Consider the following 19,660-nt stretch of genomic DNA (forward strand, 5'->3'; position numbering starts at 1 on the left):
GTGCGTAAGCCGTCCCGCAGAGAGGCGGCTTGTTTACGATGCCTGGACGAACGTTTCCCTCACCTTGGGATCTAGGGGGGCCGAGTGTTGGTAAACCGCTGTTGTGCGGCTGCTCAGGGTACTCTCTCTCGCAGTCATGCTAAACTGATGAACTGCAACATCCTTATGTAGATACCGTAAATAAACCCATATTCCTCGTTCTCGATGAGAAGAAGTCCTTCCCTTCAACAACGTCCTCAGCGTGGATAAGTTGGACGACGGCATGGGTCAGCTACCTTCTAATTCATGCCCGACTTCAATCTTGACAACTGGTTACGAACGGTGGGATTGAGCCCTCAATCCTAACAACGTCAGCACCACAAGATGGCGTCACGAGCGCGACTGCGTACGGCTGTGTCTAAGTTAATTTAAGGACAAGCTCAAATTCTCTGCCGCTGCTGGCAACACATTTGCGCAAAGGAGTTGTGGAGAACATGATTGTTGCAGTTATAGCGTAGGGTAGCAAAGTGGACTCAGTCTGGTTAACCTCTCTGCCTTTCCTTCCTCCCTTATCTCTCTCTCTCTGTCTCTCTAGTTCCGGTGGGCTATACAGTTGACGTGAGCGTCTGAAGATGGCTTCACCTGCACCGCCCGGTACGCGTCCTTCTCTCGAGAGTTCCAGCCTTCCCTAAACTGTACGTTTACGAACTGGCTCAAACCAGCTGAGACTCCCTAGTATTACATAGCTCTAGCGTGTCCATAAACGGCTTTTCGTTGTTTACAGATAACCGGGCTACCGGAGCCACGGACGGCAGTACAGCAAATCTGGTCACCGACATGTCTTGACACTTTGTCCAACTACACTGCGTTTGAAGCAGTTTGAAGCAGTCACGTAAGCGTTCTCGTCGGAGGGAAATCATATAGGACTGTACGTTAAAGATTACGCCGCCGTAAACAGTTTACATACTTCACAATGGAATATGAGAGGTCACTGCAGTATTATTACCTGTGTGCGCGCTCACGTTAAACCCTGCGTCACAAGATGCCGCCACCACGACCGCTGCTATACCGTATATACACCTCTCCAACAACACGGATTTTCACTGAGCGCAATGAGTTTGTGGACAAGCTAAATCTCTCTGCATTCACGACGGTGTGGTGCTCACCGCTGCGGTCCCACTGCCGCTCCCTTCACGCACGAGCTTGTGCTCACATCCCACGCGTCCACTTCCGGAAGCAGCGAGCTTCGCTAGCTAACCGCTCGAGGGAGCTGCGGCGAGCGAGTGTTATGGCCGTCGCGCGGCGGGCAATCTCTTTGCGCCGTTCCCAGCGGTGTTTATATTTGTCACCCTCCTCTCCACCGTCGGCCATCGCCTTGTCGTCGTGGGCACGTGCCGAAGTCAAAACACGCCGCGCAATGGCCCGCGCTAGCGGCCGATATAAATAACGCCGGGGCGCCTCACGCCGCACACGACGCGTCTGGGGGGCACGCGCTGACGGCGACACCCTCACCCTCCCTCTCCGCTGACAACCCTTCCCCCCCTCACTGGTCCTAGCTCGCAGCAAAGCCTTTTCACGAGGCGCTCAAGCCCGCTTCGCGTTTCCTCTCGCCGGTGTCGCTCTATCTTTTTAACGTCCTTCAACTTTTAAGGAAGTGCGCATGACAGTAGCGCTTCTGCGTGAACGTTGCAAGCGCCACTGAAAAACAACAACAGCATTGCCATTTGTTGGGCGTGTTGGTAAACTGACTTGGGAAGCATATTTAGCGCCAGCAAAGGACGGAAGGGAGACGACACCAGTTAGTTAGTTAGCGCATTGTGGTGTCGTCTCCCTTCTGTCCTTGTTTGCTGGCGCCAAATATGCTTTCCAACAACAGCACACACACACAAAAAAAAGAAACAGAGGTGAGCAGTCGCCAATATAAACCCAGTAAACCTACGCGGTTTAACCGCTCATGTGACGCATACCGGCGGTGTGAGCTGAAATGAGACTATGCCGCTACGTCCTCCAGTATGGCCACGGCTTTTCTACAACCAAGGCAATGATGCATAAAACCACGCGTGAGGTCTTAGCAATGGTTGTGGCTGCTATAGAAAAAAGAACATTGTTCAAAGCGGTGAAACGCGAAGAAGAATGGAAGCACACCAACGCACTCACCATGCTTGTTTTGCCTGAACTATGCCTGTTTCTTTTACAAACACGTGGTTTGTTTATGCATATCAAACACAGGGCGCTTGTCATCAGAAATCGAAATCGAATGACAGTATGGACGTTAACACTTTCCTTGCCGAGAGTCGCGCATGCGCAAGAATTGACTGAGCCATAACGGTGCCTTTCCTTTAGCCACCCGGCAGCCTGCACGAAAAGTTACGGCAGAGCCGAACAAGAAAGACATTGTTGCAACGCATTACACATTCGGGAGCCTTACAACTCCTTAGGAGCACTTCTTTCACTTGGCAAATTATACATATTATGGCCACGCTGAGCTCTTACAAACGGGACCATTCCTGCTTGAATGGACAAACGTATCGCCTAGCTACGCCAGTTCTCTTTTTCGATTGTCTAAGTTTGCTTTCCTAAACCCACGCTCTGCCACAGAAAATTTTATTGTTGTCATAAACCTAACAAAAGAACACGCGTGAAAGTGCCCGCTTCTTGGCTAATCCGCCGTAGTGAGCATGAGCCAGCGTTCGGACGCAAGAACAAGGGAGCGCGCGCTAACGGCGAGGGACAAAGAGGCGACAACGACGAAGGAGACCAGCGCGCGCCACTGACCGAGACGCCCGAGACAGAAGAACGATTCGAACACTGCACGTTCGCGAACCAGAAGCCATGTTTCGCATCCCGAGAAGCCACTTGAACCGGGGGAGGACCCTAACCACGCCCACTTCAAGCGCCGCCAGCATCCCAGCCGAGGGCGATGCGTGGTCCAGGTAACATACATACCAACAGTCCCACGCCTTCAGCATTGTGGCTAAAGCTGAAGAACGTTAGGCTTCGTGGCTTCGCCTTTAGCTTAGCATAGCTTAGTTATTGGCTTAGGTTAGCTTACTTTGTTCTTAGCTTAAGTGGTGCGTTGTGTCGGCGGCGGTGCGCCCAAGTGGCGACGGAGACGCGGGCCGTAGAACGAGGGGGGGGGGGGGGAGGGGATCGCGCCGCAGGTCGTAGCAGGCCGGCGTTCGATGTCACAGAAGGAAGGAGCAGTGTGAATAGTCGAAGAACCCCTCGTATGAAGGCCCGCTTAATTATCGTGACGCATCGATACACAGATAACAGGTGGCGCAAACGGCGCATGGTCACTGCCGCTCCGGGACGTCCCGCTCGGTGCATGCATGGACGACATCACAGTGTGTTGGTCTGCTTAGGCCTGCACGAGCAGGCCTTTAAGAAGCGTAAAGTAGTGGAATGCTCGCCATTCTTGCAGGCCTTCTTGGCCTTCTGCAGGCCTTCTTCTTCGCCATTCATGCAGGCCTTCTTGAAGGCCTGCATGAGCAGGCCTTCACGAAGCATAGAGTAGTGGAATGCTCGATAGTATGCATAGTAAATGCCACACAGGCTGACGTACAGCGCATTCGAACACCTGTCGCGTTTCCAACAACAGTACTCGCTATAGCCTATACGTGTGTCCCATTGAGTATATAGGCAAAGGCTTGCTGCGGGCACGACTAAAAGCGCTCACACAGGGGGCGACTTGCTAACGCTTACATTTAGCTTCTATTCTTTGCACCAAGCAAAACCTAAAGCGCTAACGTCGCCGAATCACGTGGAAGTCGCTGCGAGGATACCGGTAACTGTTGTAGGGCTTAACTGTTCGGTATAGTACTGGTGGGGGACCACGGAGGCTCGGGGAAATGAGTGCAATTACTCTCATGGCGGCGTGTTGAGCTGCAAGTAACTGATTCTACGCAGCGGTACTTAACGGTAGCTATCCTGCCATAGTTGTGAATGACAAAAAAAAAGGAAAAAAAATCGAACGGTTGGTTTTGCTGTAGGAAGCAAGAACGCCCGTATTCTCGACAGACGTCTTGAGAGCTGTGAAAAAAAAAAGTAATTTCTAACGTTCGAAACGATGCGCTGCTTGCGCAAGGATTCCGTAGCTTTACTTGCCAAGTGCAGATTAAGAAATAAGGAACTAGGGTTGTTAACCCCCAACTGGTGGTGCAATGAGAGGCGTGACGGTTTGCACCATCCCCTGAGATCTTCCAGACGACGGGCAAACCGCTCCTAAAAGTATAACGGCACTAACATTCAGTTAACCATTGAAACACAGTAGGATGTGTTCAGGCTGACAGTATAGGCGGACTACAAAGGCGGCGCCGCTGGCTTGGTTGTTCTTTATGGTGCATCTTCCGTCCTGAAGCAACACCTTGTAGGTATAGAAGGCCTGCGCGTTTAGAGCTGTGACGTCACACAAGATTCCGAGAGCCATTAAGGTACGCTGGCAGTGCTTAACCCGGTCGTCTTCCAGAGTTGCTCAGGGCACTTCGTCCACTTTTCGCACCGTCTGTTACAGGGATGATTGTCACGTTGATCATCATGTCTTCTCGGCATATACGGAGGCGCTAGGAAGAAGGCTGGGCCGGGATGGTGTAACGTACCGTTCTATTCCAACGCTATACTCCTTTTCACTATTCATCAGTTGCCCGCATTTTCCCATCCATATATAGACACATGCGAACATTGGGTGTTTTTTATAAGGGGTGCGCGCATACGTTGATAATACTAGAGATGACGGTCATGGGGCACATGCATTCTTTTTTTTTCGGTATGGACGTCACACCACAAAGCGCAAGGGCCCCCTGTATAATCCAGGGGGCGCCAGCGCCGGAAGCGAGAGGCCAACGTTTGAGAACTGCTCCCCCACGCTCGAATCCCGCGTTGCGCAGGAGACAACCACAGGCTGTTTCCGGAGTGCGAGCCCCCCCGTTCAGGCCTCTCCTCGTGCCGGGGGGAGGGCGCATGCCCCTGCGGACGCGGTCGTCGCCGCCGACGCCCACGTCGAGGCCGTCGACGGCAGCCCAAACCGGGACGGCCAGCTCCGACGACGAGGACGACGACAACGACGCCGAACGGAGGCGTGGCTACGAGTACGTGGCAACGTGTCTCTTCCTCTTCACAATATCTATCTATCTATCTATCTATCTATCTATCTATCTATCTATCTATCTATCTATCTATCTATCTATCTATCTATCTATCTATCTATCTATCTATCTATCTATCTATCTATCTATCTATCTATCTATCTATCTATCTATCTATCTATCTATCTATCTATCTATCTATCTATCTATCTATCTATCTATCTATCTATCTATCTATCTATCTATCTATCTATCTATCTATCTATCTATCTATCTATCTATCTATCTATCTATCTATCTATCTATCTATCTATCTATCTATCTATCTATCTATCTATCTATCTATCTATCTATCTATCTATCTATCTATCTATCTATCTATCTATCTATCTATCTATCTATCTATCTATCTATCTATCTATCTATCTATCTATCTATCTATCTATCTATCTATCTATCTATCTATCTATCTATCTATCTATCTATCTATCTATCTATCTATCTATCTATCTATCTATCTATCTATCTATCTATCTATCTATCTATCTATCTATCTATCTATCTATCTATCTATCTATCTATCTATCTATCTATCTATCTATCTATCTATCTATCTATCTATCTATCTATCTATCTATCTATCTATCTGTACGTGTTACGCGTTCACCTCGTTTCGTCTGTTAGCTTTTGAGGCTGGTCACGCGAGAGTCATATATAAAAAAAAAATTTGTACTAAGAGAGAGCTCTCACGCTATAGTGCCCACGGGAGCTGCAAGCGTGGCGGTTCAGTAAACGCGAGAATTATGGTTAGTATACGAATTTGCCCTAAACATCGTTATTCCGATTTCAAATGCTTCAAATCAACCATTTGTGAACAACACACTTGAAAAAAAAAAAGGTTGTTGTCTTCACTGTAACCGGTTGTCGCACTATTTCCTGCAGTTGGTAATGGTAGAGTTAGTAACGTTACTGCCCAAAAAAAATCGACTCGATTTTACAAATGCGTTTCAGCTAGTAATTCCAAACGCAGTTAGCATCAGATGATACAAAGTCTCTAATATGTAACTCATATATCGGGCCCATTTTGGAACACGCCAGAGCTAGTCTGATTTACGTGTTATTGGCTAGAAACCTTACATCCGGTAATGCCAACTGCGTTTGGAATTGGTATCTAAAACCCATTTGTAAAAGCAGCTAGCTCTTTTTGTCAGTTATGTTACTAACTCTGCAGAGTTAGTAACATTGGTAACTAACTGCATGCAGTTACGAACTGCAGTTATACCAAGGTAGCAAATAAACGAGAAGAAAGGAAGTTAACCGAGGGGCCCGATTTTTACCAGTCATATCATAAGAAGCCAACAAACACTGACACCAAGGACAACATAGGGCAAATTACTTGGGCTTAATAAATGAAGTAAGGAAACGATAAATTAATGGAAATGAAAGTGGATGACAAAACAACTTGCCGCAGAGAGGGGGGGGGGGGGGGGGAACGATTCCACAACCTTCGTGTGTCAACAGAAAAGTAATGACAACCTTTTTTTAAGAGTGTATATATGGCTTTGCAAACGCAACAGTTCGCAACGATTGCGCATGCGTAGAGTGAATGTGTCCTTAAATCCGTGAACTTCGATTCTAGTCACGCGACACACACGATAGTTTAAACGCTATACTTTCGCTGAAGACCTTCAGCGCGACCTTGTCACAGGAGTTACATAAACAGGGGTAAATGGCCTCAGACAGGACGGCCACTTTATCCCTGTTTACACAACTTCTGTCCTACAGCGTGTTTCCATATGTCGGCGCCCCCGCCTTGACTTTGGATTTCAGTGCGGCTTTGTTTCTTATGTTTGCCCTATGCTTATCTTACACTCACGACAAGCCGACGGCCACGTGACCACAACCTGACCTTTGACGAAGGCGGAGGTGCGTGCGTCGTGGTCGTGGCTCCGGGACCCATGGCTGCTGCCGCGGCCGCAGCCTCCAAGCGACAGGTACACATGGGCATCGGCTCAACATGTTTGCGCAAGAAAGTGTGCCTACAAACTACGTCATGTTACCTACATTTTGCCCCCCGCTTCTTTTTGTGCCATGGTTGTCAGCTACTCTTCGTCTTTTTCTTTTTTTTTTCTTTTTTTTTTTGAGGTGGAAGCGTTTGTGATACGCATTCTACCGTACGCAGAAATTTTGGACCTTGTCCATTCTGCCATCTGTCCAGCTTCACCACAGTGCAGCAGAGTAAATCAACGGGCATCATTTTAATTTCGAGTGATTTTAATCCTGGCCAAAACGATGTTACAACGTGGCAGGGAAGTTACCATTAGGTGCCGTAAATGCGTATTTACCAGAAAAGAGGTATTCAACAGATGTTCCTAAAGGGCAAGGTTCAAAATTTCTAAACATGAGTACGGCTTCTGCTATATGTATAACATGTTTTAAGTTAGAAAGCGTTAGCTGGAAGTTAAAGCGTGGGCTTTACTTCTCCCTTCTGCGTTCGTGGTTTATTCCCGCGAAAGAGGTTGGTCCACGGGTGTCTCTGTCACACCGCACTTGCGTCGGGCTGCTAACATGCAGCTACTACAAGAACAGAGCCAGCGTGGATCTTACTACTTGATACACAGTAAGACATATCAAACGACCGCAGCGTAACGTTTAAAATGTATACGGCGTGTTTTGTTTTTGAAACAGAACAGCGCGGTGTTCACGGGGACAAGCAGGGAGAAACGACACGGACGAGCGCTGAAGAACAGCGCGGTGTTCACGGGTTTCAAATATGTCTTACCAACTCGCCCAAACGTCTGTTTTAACGTGTTTTGTTTCTGTTATCGTTAACGGATTTTTTTTTTTTTTTTAAATCGTCCGTAGCATCTAAGACTATTTTACTTCTTGAGCGAGATTACGAGATTACTCTCAGAGGCGGGCGCTGTCTGCACGAGAACTCAAAATAAATATTTGACTAATTAACATTGTTTTGCAATTAATTTTAAACTAATTACATTACTGAACGTCATTGCAATTTTTTCGAATTGTAGTCGGTGACGTTGAAAGGGATATCCACTTGGAAAGAATCCCGAGGATGACAACATTTCCAAGATATGCATTGCCAAAGTCTGCGACAAAATGCATCGACGTTACAGCGATATTGGAGCCTCCTGGCACAAAAAGGCATTTTGTTTAAAAAGTAAATTAAACAACAGCCTTTAACAACAAATTACTACCTTTATCTCATAACTGTTTCTAGCTTCAAAATTCCTCCATCACTGGCTTGATTGCGTTAACGCAATATGTGCGCTAAAGTAATTATTCTGAAAGTTGATTAATGGAATTTTAGTAATGTGTCAAATATGCATTTGGATTCGCTTTGTAGGTAATGTCTGCCTCTTCGAGTAGTCTATCTCAGTGAGTAGATTTGTTATATGCTACTGGCGATTTTTAAACTTTTCTTTACCATGAAAAAAAAAAGAAAAACGACCGTTATAATGTCCTGAAGCTTAGTAAATAACAACGAAGAAAAGAAAGCGTTGTGAACATCTGGCTCGCAAACTATACTCGCTGAGAATAGCGCTCCTCAAAACAGACCCGCAATCTAATTTAATTTTCTTTAGCTGGAGAACAGAAACACAAAAATTGGTTAACTGCAGCAATTAAGTATAAGACACAAAAAGATCCGCACAAGGCCAAATAATTTTTTTTTTTTTCTGGTATTCTCTTCGGTGATTTTGGCAAATGCGACACCGCGACAAGCGGCGCCTGCCACGCTGATTCAAAATCTGCTTCCGCAAGCCGAAACACAAAGCGCTGTCAAACAATGCCGGACTACTTGGCGCAAGAACACGTGTGCTGAATCGCCGTAACTGTAGCTCGCTCTTCCCTGCCACCATGGAGGCAGGAAAAAAACAATTACTAGGGAGCACGACGTCAGGCAGCTAGCCTCGGTAAGCTGACATCGCCTCCCCTAACGTCACCACTCCTCCTTCGAGCCCATTTGAGCATTGACTCTTGGGAAGCAGGCCCTCCACGGTTACCGGACCTTTCAAGACTTCGTTTGGCTCCTGGCGACTTTTACTGACGTCCTCGTGGTGATCGGTCTTCACTACCCGCTCTTTCTTCCATAGTCTCGATGCGTTCGCCTGCAAGAAATTATCGCCTGCTTACGAGGGCTTGTTTCCGACAAGTAGTTCTTTTATTATATAACGACCATGTTTAAGAACTGGCACGTGACGTTACCTTCCAGTCATTTTTTTCCCTTCGTTTATGGCTGCTGCGAGTGTAGCAGTCCTAACAACCTAGCAGTTAACGGAAAGACTCTTCTTTAGTGTGCCTGCCCAGCGGTGCCTGAGCGTGTATGGAGTTATGCTGCCGATAACAAGGTTGCGGGTTCGATTCTGAGCAGCAGCGACTGTATTTAGATGCCGTTGAAATGCGATGACGTTCGTTCTCTATACCATTAGTTGCACCATTAAACCTTCACAGTCCTTTAGTACCCAATTGGGTTCGGGTAACATTTATTAATCCTTTTCAAAATTAACTAGCACGCGAATACACAAAATATCCAGCCCAGATATAAGGTAATGCACGTGGACCTGCGTGAAATCGAAGCGCATCATTGCCATCTGCCTCTGTCAAAATTCCTGCAGATTTCGTCTGGACTGTTGTGTGGTCGCAGACGAAAAATAAAAGCACCTGCAAAGTGCTCTTTCTATAATCTACGTCGAGCTGAACACCCGAAATTCCAGGATGAAGTATCAACGCACCAACGTATACCACGTGATTACGCTAACCTCCATAATGTGATGTTGCATCGTGGTCTCGTGAGTTCCTGAGATAGTTCCGTTATTCCACTGTGTTGCCTCAAGCACTCTATGGAACAAAGGACACAGACTAGCGCACAGTGGCGCTAACAAACACAAAAGTGCATTTAGTGCATCTTCTAAAAGTTAACCATCTAGCCGAATTGCACAACAAATGAAACATTCCGGTGGAACGCGCTGAAAAATAGAGGGATATTCATGGCGTAAAGATATCTAGTTATTGCGGTCGCCCCAGAACAGACACCAACGCGGGAATGGTGACACATATGAGCGAAGGGGAAGCCGGCCGTGGGACTGCCTCGTGCGCGATCCCTCGGCGTGCGACGAGGTCCCCCTCCCCAAAAGGAGGAAGCGAGTTCCTCTTGCGCCCCGATATTCCCGCCGTCAGGTGACGCCAGCATAGGAGCACTCGCGCCCTCTCTCGTACTATTCCGCAACTACACCGACTTGCAGCGCGACATGTGTTGCGCGGAAAAGCAGGATGCCAGGAGACACGCGACAGCCATGCGGGGAAGGCAACATCAGGGGACGCGAGAGAGACTCGAGCGCCCCACAACACCGTTGCATATAGAGATCCGGCCTCCAGCCTCCCGGGCCCGATTCGCATAGCCGTCGTACGCCCCGTCCCGTCATCGTCCCGACAGCGGCGTCTGTTATGACATAGCGTTCCTAACCAGTCTGTAAAAAAAAAAAAAAAAATAACGGACACATATGATGAACAATTTCAGACCATAAGATATTTGGCCACTTAACGCAAAACGGCAATAAAAAGGGAAGGGAGAATGTGAGCGCCCGCTTCGTCCCGTCCTATATTTCCGTTTCGGGCACAGGTCTTATGGTCTGAAATCGTTCACTGTGAACCAACAAGCTCAGCAACACGTACCACTGCCTATATGAAGGCTGTGTGAATAAGGCCTAACCTCGGTACTTAAAAAAAAAAAAATGGCGCTTTTAACGTTCGTCGTATACGAGTCGGCATTAAGAGGAAGCTTTACCTCGGGTGCTCCTATTTAAGTACATGTTTCAAGTTTCAAGTTTTATTCATAAACGATGTCAGTTTTACAAAGAATTGTATACAGAATTAGCACTACACAGGGAGTCCCAAAGTTAGAAACTGTCAGGGGGACTCCCATACATGTACATGTACAAGGAGAATTCGTTTTTCACGGCAACCACTGCACGAAATTTGACGATGTTTTTTGCATTTAAAAGAAAAACTTACAATCTAGTGACTGTTGGAGTGGAATCTTCATTTAGGTCGTCAATTTTATAATAAAGATTAGCAAAAATCGCAAATTTTCAGAAAATGACAACTATCAAGTTTACAACTCCGTAACTCTGCAATGAAAAATGATATCACAATTATGTTAATTGCATCTGATAGTACACTTAAAGCGGACCAAATTTATGTTACACATGAATCTGAAGAAATTTATTAATACGGAAATACAGCTTTTGCTGAACCCTTGTACAGAACGTAACAGTCCACGTAAAATATAAATTGACATACCGAATTTGTCCACTTTCAATTATCTAATGGATGCCGTTTACAGAACCACGATATCTGTTCTTGATGCAGGGCTATAAATTTGTAAACTTCGCGCTGCTATTTTTTTTTTCAAGCTTTCGACACTCGGAAAATCTTTTTAACAAGATTCAGGCCCTAACTAGAAATTCCGCTCGCAACAGTCACTAGAATTTAACTTTCACTCTCAAATTCAACAAATTTCATTCAAATCGGAAATGCATCTCTGCGTTTTACACGTATTCGAGTAGGCCGCGTCGGAGTTGGACCCGAGCTGAAGCTTCCTCTTGATAACGTCCTCGAGCCTACAGGTGTCGTTCGGTTGCGACCCTCTCTCGGTGTTGCAACGCAGAACCGGCGCCGGCGGCCCCCGACCCCCGTCGGGGGCGACGGATTCCCTAGCGTCCGGGACGAACTGCGCACCTGCACCACGACGCTGAGCTCGGCCGTCGGTGTCCCGCACGCCGCCACCTCGCGCGCCGCCGCCGGCTGCCCTTCCTCGTCCTCCCCTTCCTCCTGCTCCACGGTGGGCGACGACGACGACGACGTCGGGCCCGGGCACCACGGCCGGAGGAAGGCCGCCACCGACGACGCCAGCCAGGACCGCCGAAGCGTCGGCAGCAGCCGAACCAACACAGGCGAACCGGCTCCGAGACGCCTCCGCCACCACGTGCGTGTCCCGACGGCTCGCGGAGTGTAACCCCTCGGGGGGAATTCACAAAGCTCTTCGTTCTTATGTGAAGCTCTCTGCCGTGGGCCGGGCCTCCTTCGCTAATACGTCCAACGAGAGGAATGGCCAGAAATTTGTCTTACGAACGTGCGTTTCTGGCGTAAGAAGTTTTCGTGAATATGTGGGCCACGAACTCGTACTGAATGTTCCCTTTATACCTGTTTTTGGTCGCGACTGCGAGAAGCAAATGGTACAAAAAGAAGAAGAAGAAGAATCCTTTCACCTACATCTTACCTCACCCACTGCATAACGTATTAGCGATGTGTTGTCATTATCGTGAAAATCGGGGCGGGGATAACGTAACGATTCCATCCGAATTCTATATATTCCTTTTCCTCCTTCGCCAGTGGTTCGAACGGCGCTCCGCCTTGCGTCACGACAGGGATCGGCAGGTCGCCTCAGGAGAATCAGAAAGGAATGGAATCGAGCGAAAAGGAATTGCCCTTTGCGTGTCTGCAGTATATATAGTCCAGCTATCGACGCTCGTACAAGACGCCACCTGTTTTCGCGAAAGTGTACCGTTATGTGTCCGGTGGTTCCACACTATTTCGCGTTGGCATGCAACGCATTTTTAATGCGGAACGCTGTGCCACATGCCCCTTCGAGGTCGTTCGCGTGTAACGGAGTCGTAGCTCAGTGTCTCGCGTGCGTCTGTGTCGGCGGGCTGGACATCGCAGTATAAGTAGCGAGCTGCAAATGAACCTTGTTTCGCGCGAGACGCCACCGCCGCAGCGGGTGGTTGCAGGAAACTACGATGCGCGGATTGAGTGCAACGTTATGTGCGGGAAGGGTTCTTGCTTGAATGCCTCCGGTCCAGCTGCTCGCGGCTACACCATCGCTGATTAAAACAGGCTTAATGAAATAACGCACTGCTACGGGTGAGATGGGTTTCTTGTCTGCTAGTTTACAGTCATAGCAGTATAACGTTAGCAACTACTGCTTGTGTAACTATATACGGTAAATATCAGTAGTGATGTTGGTGGTTTTTCGATCATTCGAATGACGCTTAAGTATGATAAGCCATGATTTTACGATATATTTACCTGATTACTAGTAACGCATTCGAGTTTCCAGATTGGGCGGCTATACGTGAGACGTGCGGTAAGGGCCGATTTACGCTCGAGCCGCCCATCGTCGCACCGCACGCGTGCGGTCGCGCGAAAGATTGCACGTATCAAACACGTGTGCACAAATTTCGGTTTACAATGTGTAAGGTACACACTGTGCACACAGTGTAAATGGTAATTTGCGCACAAGTGCTGGACACGTGCAATTTCTCGCGTGACCGCACGCGTGCGGTCGCGCGAGAGATTGCACGTATCAACCACTTCTGCACAAATTTCGGTTTACAACGTTTAAGGTGTACACTGTGTGCACAGTTGTGTACCTTACACATTGTAAACCGAAATTTGTGCACACGTGTTTGATACGTGCAATCTTTCGCGCGACCGCACGCGTGCGGTGGGGCTTGCGGCGATGGGCGGCTCGTAGCGCAAATCGGCCCTAAGGCGGGCACGTATCGGTGCCTGAAGGGTGCGGTGCCCCGCGCAGTCCAAGCTTGGAGCGCGCTTGATGCTGACGGCGCTGGGCGGTTCCTCGGTGGTGCTGCTGGCGCTCCTGCTGGCCTACAACACGCAGCTCGAGCAGAACCTCATCCACAGGCGAGTCCCTGTCGCTCTTATCTCTGGCGCACCGCCGTATCGTGGAGGACGCCGTTGCTGGAAGCTCGGCGCTTGGAAACTTTATTTAGCGTCACTCGAGAACAAGTTATGATCATCAATATTGGGATTTCTAAAATTGTTTGCCGATCTTTCTTTGCATTTTTCTTTTGTTAAATTAGCGTAGCTTGTGCTTACCGCTCTACTGACTTCTATAGTTCAATGTTACCTGCGTATGCTCTTGCAATAAACACTTCTGTTATGTTTTGTATCATTATTATTATTATTATTATTATTAAAAGTGTATTATTATTATTAATAAGTGTTCGCGATATTTTGTCAGTATGTCGAGATTCCCCTATTTTACCCACCACTTTTAAATTTGAGTAGAGTTTAAATTGAGCAGAATGTTCTTCCAATTGCATGCTGCATTCATGCGGAAATTTACTCGTTACAGCCAATGTAACGTGCGCGTAACGTGCATGTAAACTGCATCGGATAATCTCGCATCTTTATACAACTCGTAGTTAAGGCGAGCGTTTTAATCATCATGTAAGATCACACAGATGCGTACTAATTCGTTCAAGTTTGCCATGCAGATGCCTCATCAGTCCTTATTAGTCTCCTTTATTTTCGAGATTCCTTACAACGGAATTCTACCGGATTCTCACGAACGCTTTAGCTAATTCTAATGAATTTCAAGTCGTCTCAGCAGAATCACCGGAAGAACAAACTGGCAAGAATACACTCTAAAATATTTTGCACACAGTGGCACTTATCTCGCGCCTAGTCTATAATAATAATAATAATAATAATAATAATAATAATAATAATAATAATAATAATAATAATAATAATAATAATCAGCCTGGTTACGCCCACTGCAGGGCAAAGGCCTCTCCCATACTTCTCCAACTACCCCGGTCATGTGCTAATTGTGGCCACGTTGTCCCTGCCTAGTCTATAATGGTCATCAATCGTGCGTACGCTCCCTTTGTTCAACACACTGCGCTCGCTGCTTTAGCGCACGGAACGCTATCTCACTTTGATAGCTATAATAATCCCGCGTGTCGTTTGTGACCGCCGAGAACAGTGTTCCTGAGAGGAAAAAGAAAAGAACGCGCGCACGATGACGATTATTCCGAAGGACAAGATAAGCCCCAAAGGATGCAATTTCTTTAGGATAAGTTCTTCGGAATCGCGTTCGGTTGCAAACCCTTTTCGCCGCACTGTCTGACCGACTCACTAGGGTTTTTTTAAGCAGCCAGATGGCCTGGGACCGAGCTCGCAAAGGTTGTCGCTTGTATACGTGCCACTGCCCGGCCGCGCCTTCGTGAACAGTACATGTCCATGATCTGAAGCGAAGGCGCTAAAACGACGGAGGACAAAGAAAAAAAAACACACACAGGGCGCCTTGTGTGTGTGTGTGTGTGTGTGTGTGTGTGTGTGTGTGTGTGTGTGCGTGTGCGTGTGCGTGTGCGTGTGTGTGTGTGTGTGTGTGTGTGTGTGTGTGTGTGTGTGTGTGTGTGTGTGTGTGTGTGTGTGTGTGTGTGTGTGTGTGTTTCTTCTTAGTCCTCCGTCGTTTTAGCGCCTTCGCTTCAGATCATGCTTAAGAGGAAGCTTTAGCTCGGGTGCTCCTATCTAAATACATGTAAAAGGAGAATTCGTTTTTCTTGGCAACCACTGCACCAAATTTGACGAGGTTTGTTGCTTTTAAAAGAAAACCTTAAAATCTAGTGACTGTTGGTTTCGAATTTTTTATTTAGGTCCTCAATTTTTTATTAAAATGTGACAAATATCGCAAATATTCAAAAAAGAAGCTATCAAGTTTACAACTCTGTAACTCTAAAACGAAAACCGATAATACAATTCTTAGAATTGCATCTAATAGTACATCTAAAGCGGACAAAATTGATATGCTATACCTGAATCTAAAAAAATTCAGTGATATGGGAATACAGCTTTTGCAGAACCTTTGTAAACAACGTAACAAATTCGCGTAAGATATAAAATGACATATCAAATTTGTCCGCTTTTAATGGTCTAATGGATGCCGTTTACAGAACCGCGATATCTGTTTTTGATGCAGAGTTATGAATTTGTAAACTTCGTTCTTCTATTTTTTTCTAACTTACGAATTTTTGAAAATTCTTTTAACAAAATCCAGGACCTAAATCGAAATTCCGCTTCCAACGGTCACTAGAATTCAACTTTCTCTCTGACATGCAACAAATTTCATTAAAATCGGCCTAGGGGTTATCTCAGAAAAAACTTTCTTGCGTTTTACATGTATTTGAATAGGCCGCGTCGGAGTTGGGCCCGAGCTAAAGCTTCCTCTTAACCAACACGCCCAACTATCCATCCTAACGTCGTACATGTCCAACAACACGATTGGCCGGCACAGTTCTGTATGGATGCATAGATGGCACGCATCCCCCTCGCAGGGTGAAGTCGGTGTTCGACAAGGGCCAGGGCAAGCGGCAGGCACGGGCCGACGCCAACTCCACGCACTACACTGGTGTCGCCGGGAGCGGTGAGTGCCTGACTGTATGGGGTCACGTTGTCGTTGCCAAGGCCTCGGAGGACAAAGTGTCGCGTGCTGAAAAACTCACGTCTTCAGAGGAAACGTCGCCACGGCAGCTCCTCTCGAAATACACGAACATGGAGGAGAGATGGATATCTCTATCTCTCTGTATATATCTATACGTGGAGAGAGGGAGCGATAGATAGATAGATAGATAGATAGATAGATAGATAGATAGATAGATAGATAGATAGATAGATAGATAGATAGATAGATAGATAGATAGGGAGAGAGAGAGAGGAGCTCTTTACTGGAAGGCAGAAATTTTTTCCGGCATGCACACGATCGTTAACCGGCTACCCATGCATAGGCGTGGGAAAAGCGATTAAAACACTCGAGAGGGAGAGTGGGAAAATTAAGGTCCGCAAAAATAAATATGAAATGCGCGACTGAACCTGATAATCACATATACAAGTGAGACGGTTGGGGCTTTTCTATATCCTAAAGTGCAGCTTATGTAAAGCTTTGCGAGAAGGACAATTTCTGATAGGTACATACACGAAGACGTCGTTTTGTGCAGTATCAATTGAACCAGGAAACGTAGTCAATGTTTGTTGCATTTAAGGTAAGAAAAAATAAATGTGGAGATCTGTCTACTGTTGGAAGTAGATTTTAGATTTAGGCAACCCCTCTTCTCTTTTACAAAAGTTAACAAAAGAGTCTAGCTGACAGCTCTATAGCTCAGTTAGAAAGAAAAAAAGAAAGACCGTTCCATGACTTTGCAAACTGAATCTATTGGAGCCTTTAAGGGAGGGGCAAATTGATGGATTATACGTGCATTCTGCATTGTATCTCTAACTTATGAGTGGCTTTTCCATAACTCACGTACTAACGTAACATTTCCGCTTAAGCTAAAAATTAACATGTTAACAAATTAACCGACACAGATTATAGAATTTAGACCTGCTATTCGTGCAGTGTTATGGATTCATGATTCGTTCCTGCGTTGTTCATTGACTGATCAATTTTCGGCAATCATTGTAAAAATATTCGCGGGTATAAATTGAAATTTTCTCTACAACAGTAGGTAGGCAAATGTCGACTTTGCTTTTTTATACGCAGCATACGTAATTCAGATGGGTTTGACGGTCGTGTAACGAACGCAGTTCAACGTTTTGCGTTTGTTTCATCAGCTAAGCAAGAGTTTGCCCCCAGCTAAGGCTTTCTCTTAAGTTGACGAGCTAATTCACGAGGTGGCTAAGTTTCCCTCAAGGTCAGATCCTCCTTTTACTCCTGCAATGACCCTTTCGGTCATAGCACTATATATATATATATCCGCTCCCTTCTATGTTCCCATTTTGTGTGTTCCATGCCGCCGATACGCTATTTCGCCCGCTAGTCTACGACAGCCTTAGACCCAAACACGATTATTGTTAGGGTTATTGAGCTGTACTCTTCATTCCAAGCGTTATTTCTTGTAACGTGCACACAAACACACACACACACATTTCACGCATTACGTGACGCCTGCGGTTGAAAGGATGTTCGACAACATCCACGGCCATCACCTTGAGTGGCGCTTCCTAACAGTCCCAGAACCGCACGCGGTAAGCGGAGTACGTGGGTTCGGTTCTCACCCGCGGCTGGGTTGTCGACCGTTTCATGGACGTTGCTTTCCTGATTATTTCTATGGGTTATTTAAAAACTAAACAGTTCTATTTCCTTTAATGATTTCTCGGGGCTCATTCTCTCGTGTTAATGTGGTTGTTAGTAACCTAAATTAAGCTCCCCCCCCCCTCCCCAAGACAGAAGTTCACAGAATGTACTCTAGTTGGAACATCGCCTTCATAGAGAATCCTTGTTCGACGCGTGTTCATCACTTCCCTTTCCCTCGTCATTCTCCCTCATCACTAGCGCGAACTTCCCTTTCCCCTCGCTCTCTCGCAGCGGTGGACGAGGCGGCGCCGGTCCCGCACCGCGGCGGCAGCTCGACGACCACCGAGCCCACGCTGCCCGAGAGCGCCGAGGAGTTCGAGCAGCGCCTGCGCCAGATGGTGTCGCGCTTCTGGACGCCCCGCGTCGAGGCCGACTACGCCGGCAGCGGCGGCTTCGGCTTCGACCCGCCCCGAGCCAGAGCCGCTCGCCGCGGCTGGCCCGCCGCCGGCCGAGGCGACGACGACGCGCTCCCGCGGTCGCCGATGCCGGCCGGCGGCGACGACGAACCGACCGAGCCGATGTCGCAGCCTCTGGTGCGGGACGCGCTTCGGCGGAGGGCCGACTGGTTCCTGGTGCAGGCTCGCCGCAGCCACGGGCGCCTGCCCGACGCCAGCTGGGCGGGCGACGGCGGCAACGCGTCCCGCGACGGCGGCGTGGTAGAGATTGAGAAAGTGTGGCAGGAAGGCGATGACGGGGACGACGGGGACGGAGCGCCGGGACTTGGGTGACGCCGAGCGCGCTTCGTCGGCTGCTCCGCTCCCGTTTTTCGGTGGGACCCGATTGGCGGGACGCGTTCTGGCGTCCGATCGCGACGTTTCTTTTTCTTTCTTTCCTACTCGACGTAACCAGCCACAGTTGGGTGCGGGCAGCCCCTGCAGCGCGGGGCGCGACGCGAGCGCGAGCGCTGGGCTGTCTCGAATATAAGCCACCTTGAGATGGCTGTGGCTGGCACTTGGCGGATGCCTGTCGTTCTTTTCTCGACGACAGCCGCCTTTGCGAGAAGGTGGCTGATTTACCCCTACCCATTGGGTCTGCACACCTGGAGAAAAATGACCAAACACTTACGGTTGAGGGCTGCTCGATGATGTCGTAGTACCGTGGTAAGTATACGCGAAGTTTTTCGCTTAAAGCGTGAGGCAGTGCCGCGCGGTTGGTCGCAGCAACGAGACGTCCGACAAGCTTTCTAAGTTCCAATTTCCAATAGTCCAATTCTAACAGACCAATTTCAACAGTCCGAACAGTTTTCCTATACGCGCGCCGTCCGTTGGATCGGACGGTTTCGAGCGCGAAAGTTTTTCGGAGCCCGGAATCTGACGAAAACGCGACGTTTTCTCGCAGCCCTCGAATCGAAAGCTTCCAGTGGCTGGTTTGCTTTATGACTACCGAAGTGCACAAGCTTCGAAAAAATTTTTGGGGTCATCTGTGCATATGCTAACGATTTAACTGTTGCTGCGCCACACCCACTAGTGACTACATTCCCGCACGCCGGTAGCTCGGATACGTTTGGCGCAGAGGCCCATGGTTACGACCGTGACTGTATAGCCTTAAAAGGTGGTTTAGCTGGCACATGGCTGACGCCCCTGGATCAGACATCGAAGTTATTGGAATGATTCCAATTTCGTGTCCTTAATGC

General features: G+C 47.8%; 1 protein-coding gene across 1 annotated transcript; it reads left to right on the forward strand.

The window, feature by feature from the left end:
• The first annotated feature begins 2,730 nt into the window (after window positions 1-2,730).
• Window positions 2,731-18,978, forward strand: LOC126518191 (uncharacterized). Its single transcript, XM_050168036.3, has 7 exons — window positions 2,731-2,912; window positions 4,866-5,066; window positions 6,946-7,057; window positions 11,752-12,069; window positions 13,681-13,790; window positions 16,232-16,320; window positions 18,259-18,978. The coding sequence occupies exons 1-7, from the start codon at window positions 2,812-2,814 to the stop codon at window positions 18,753-18,755; spliced, it is 1,428 nt and encodes a 475-aa protein (XP_050023993.2). The 5' UTR covers window positions 2,731-2,811; the 3' UTR covers window positions 18,756-18,978.
• Window positions 18,979-19,660: the final 682 nt, after the last annotated feature.

This window comes from Dermacentor andersoni, chromosome 11 (assembly GCF_023375885.2).
Source record: "Dermacentor andersoni chromosome 11, qqDerAnde1_hic_scaffold, whole genome shotgun sequence".
NCBI lineage: Eukaryota > Metazoa > Arthropoda > Arachnida > Ixodida > Ixodidae > Dermacentor > Dermacentor andersoni.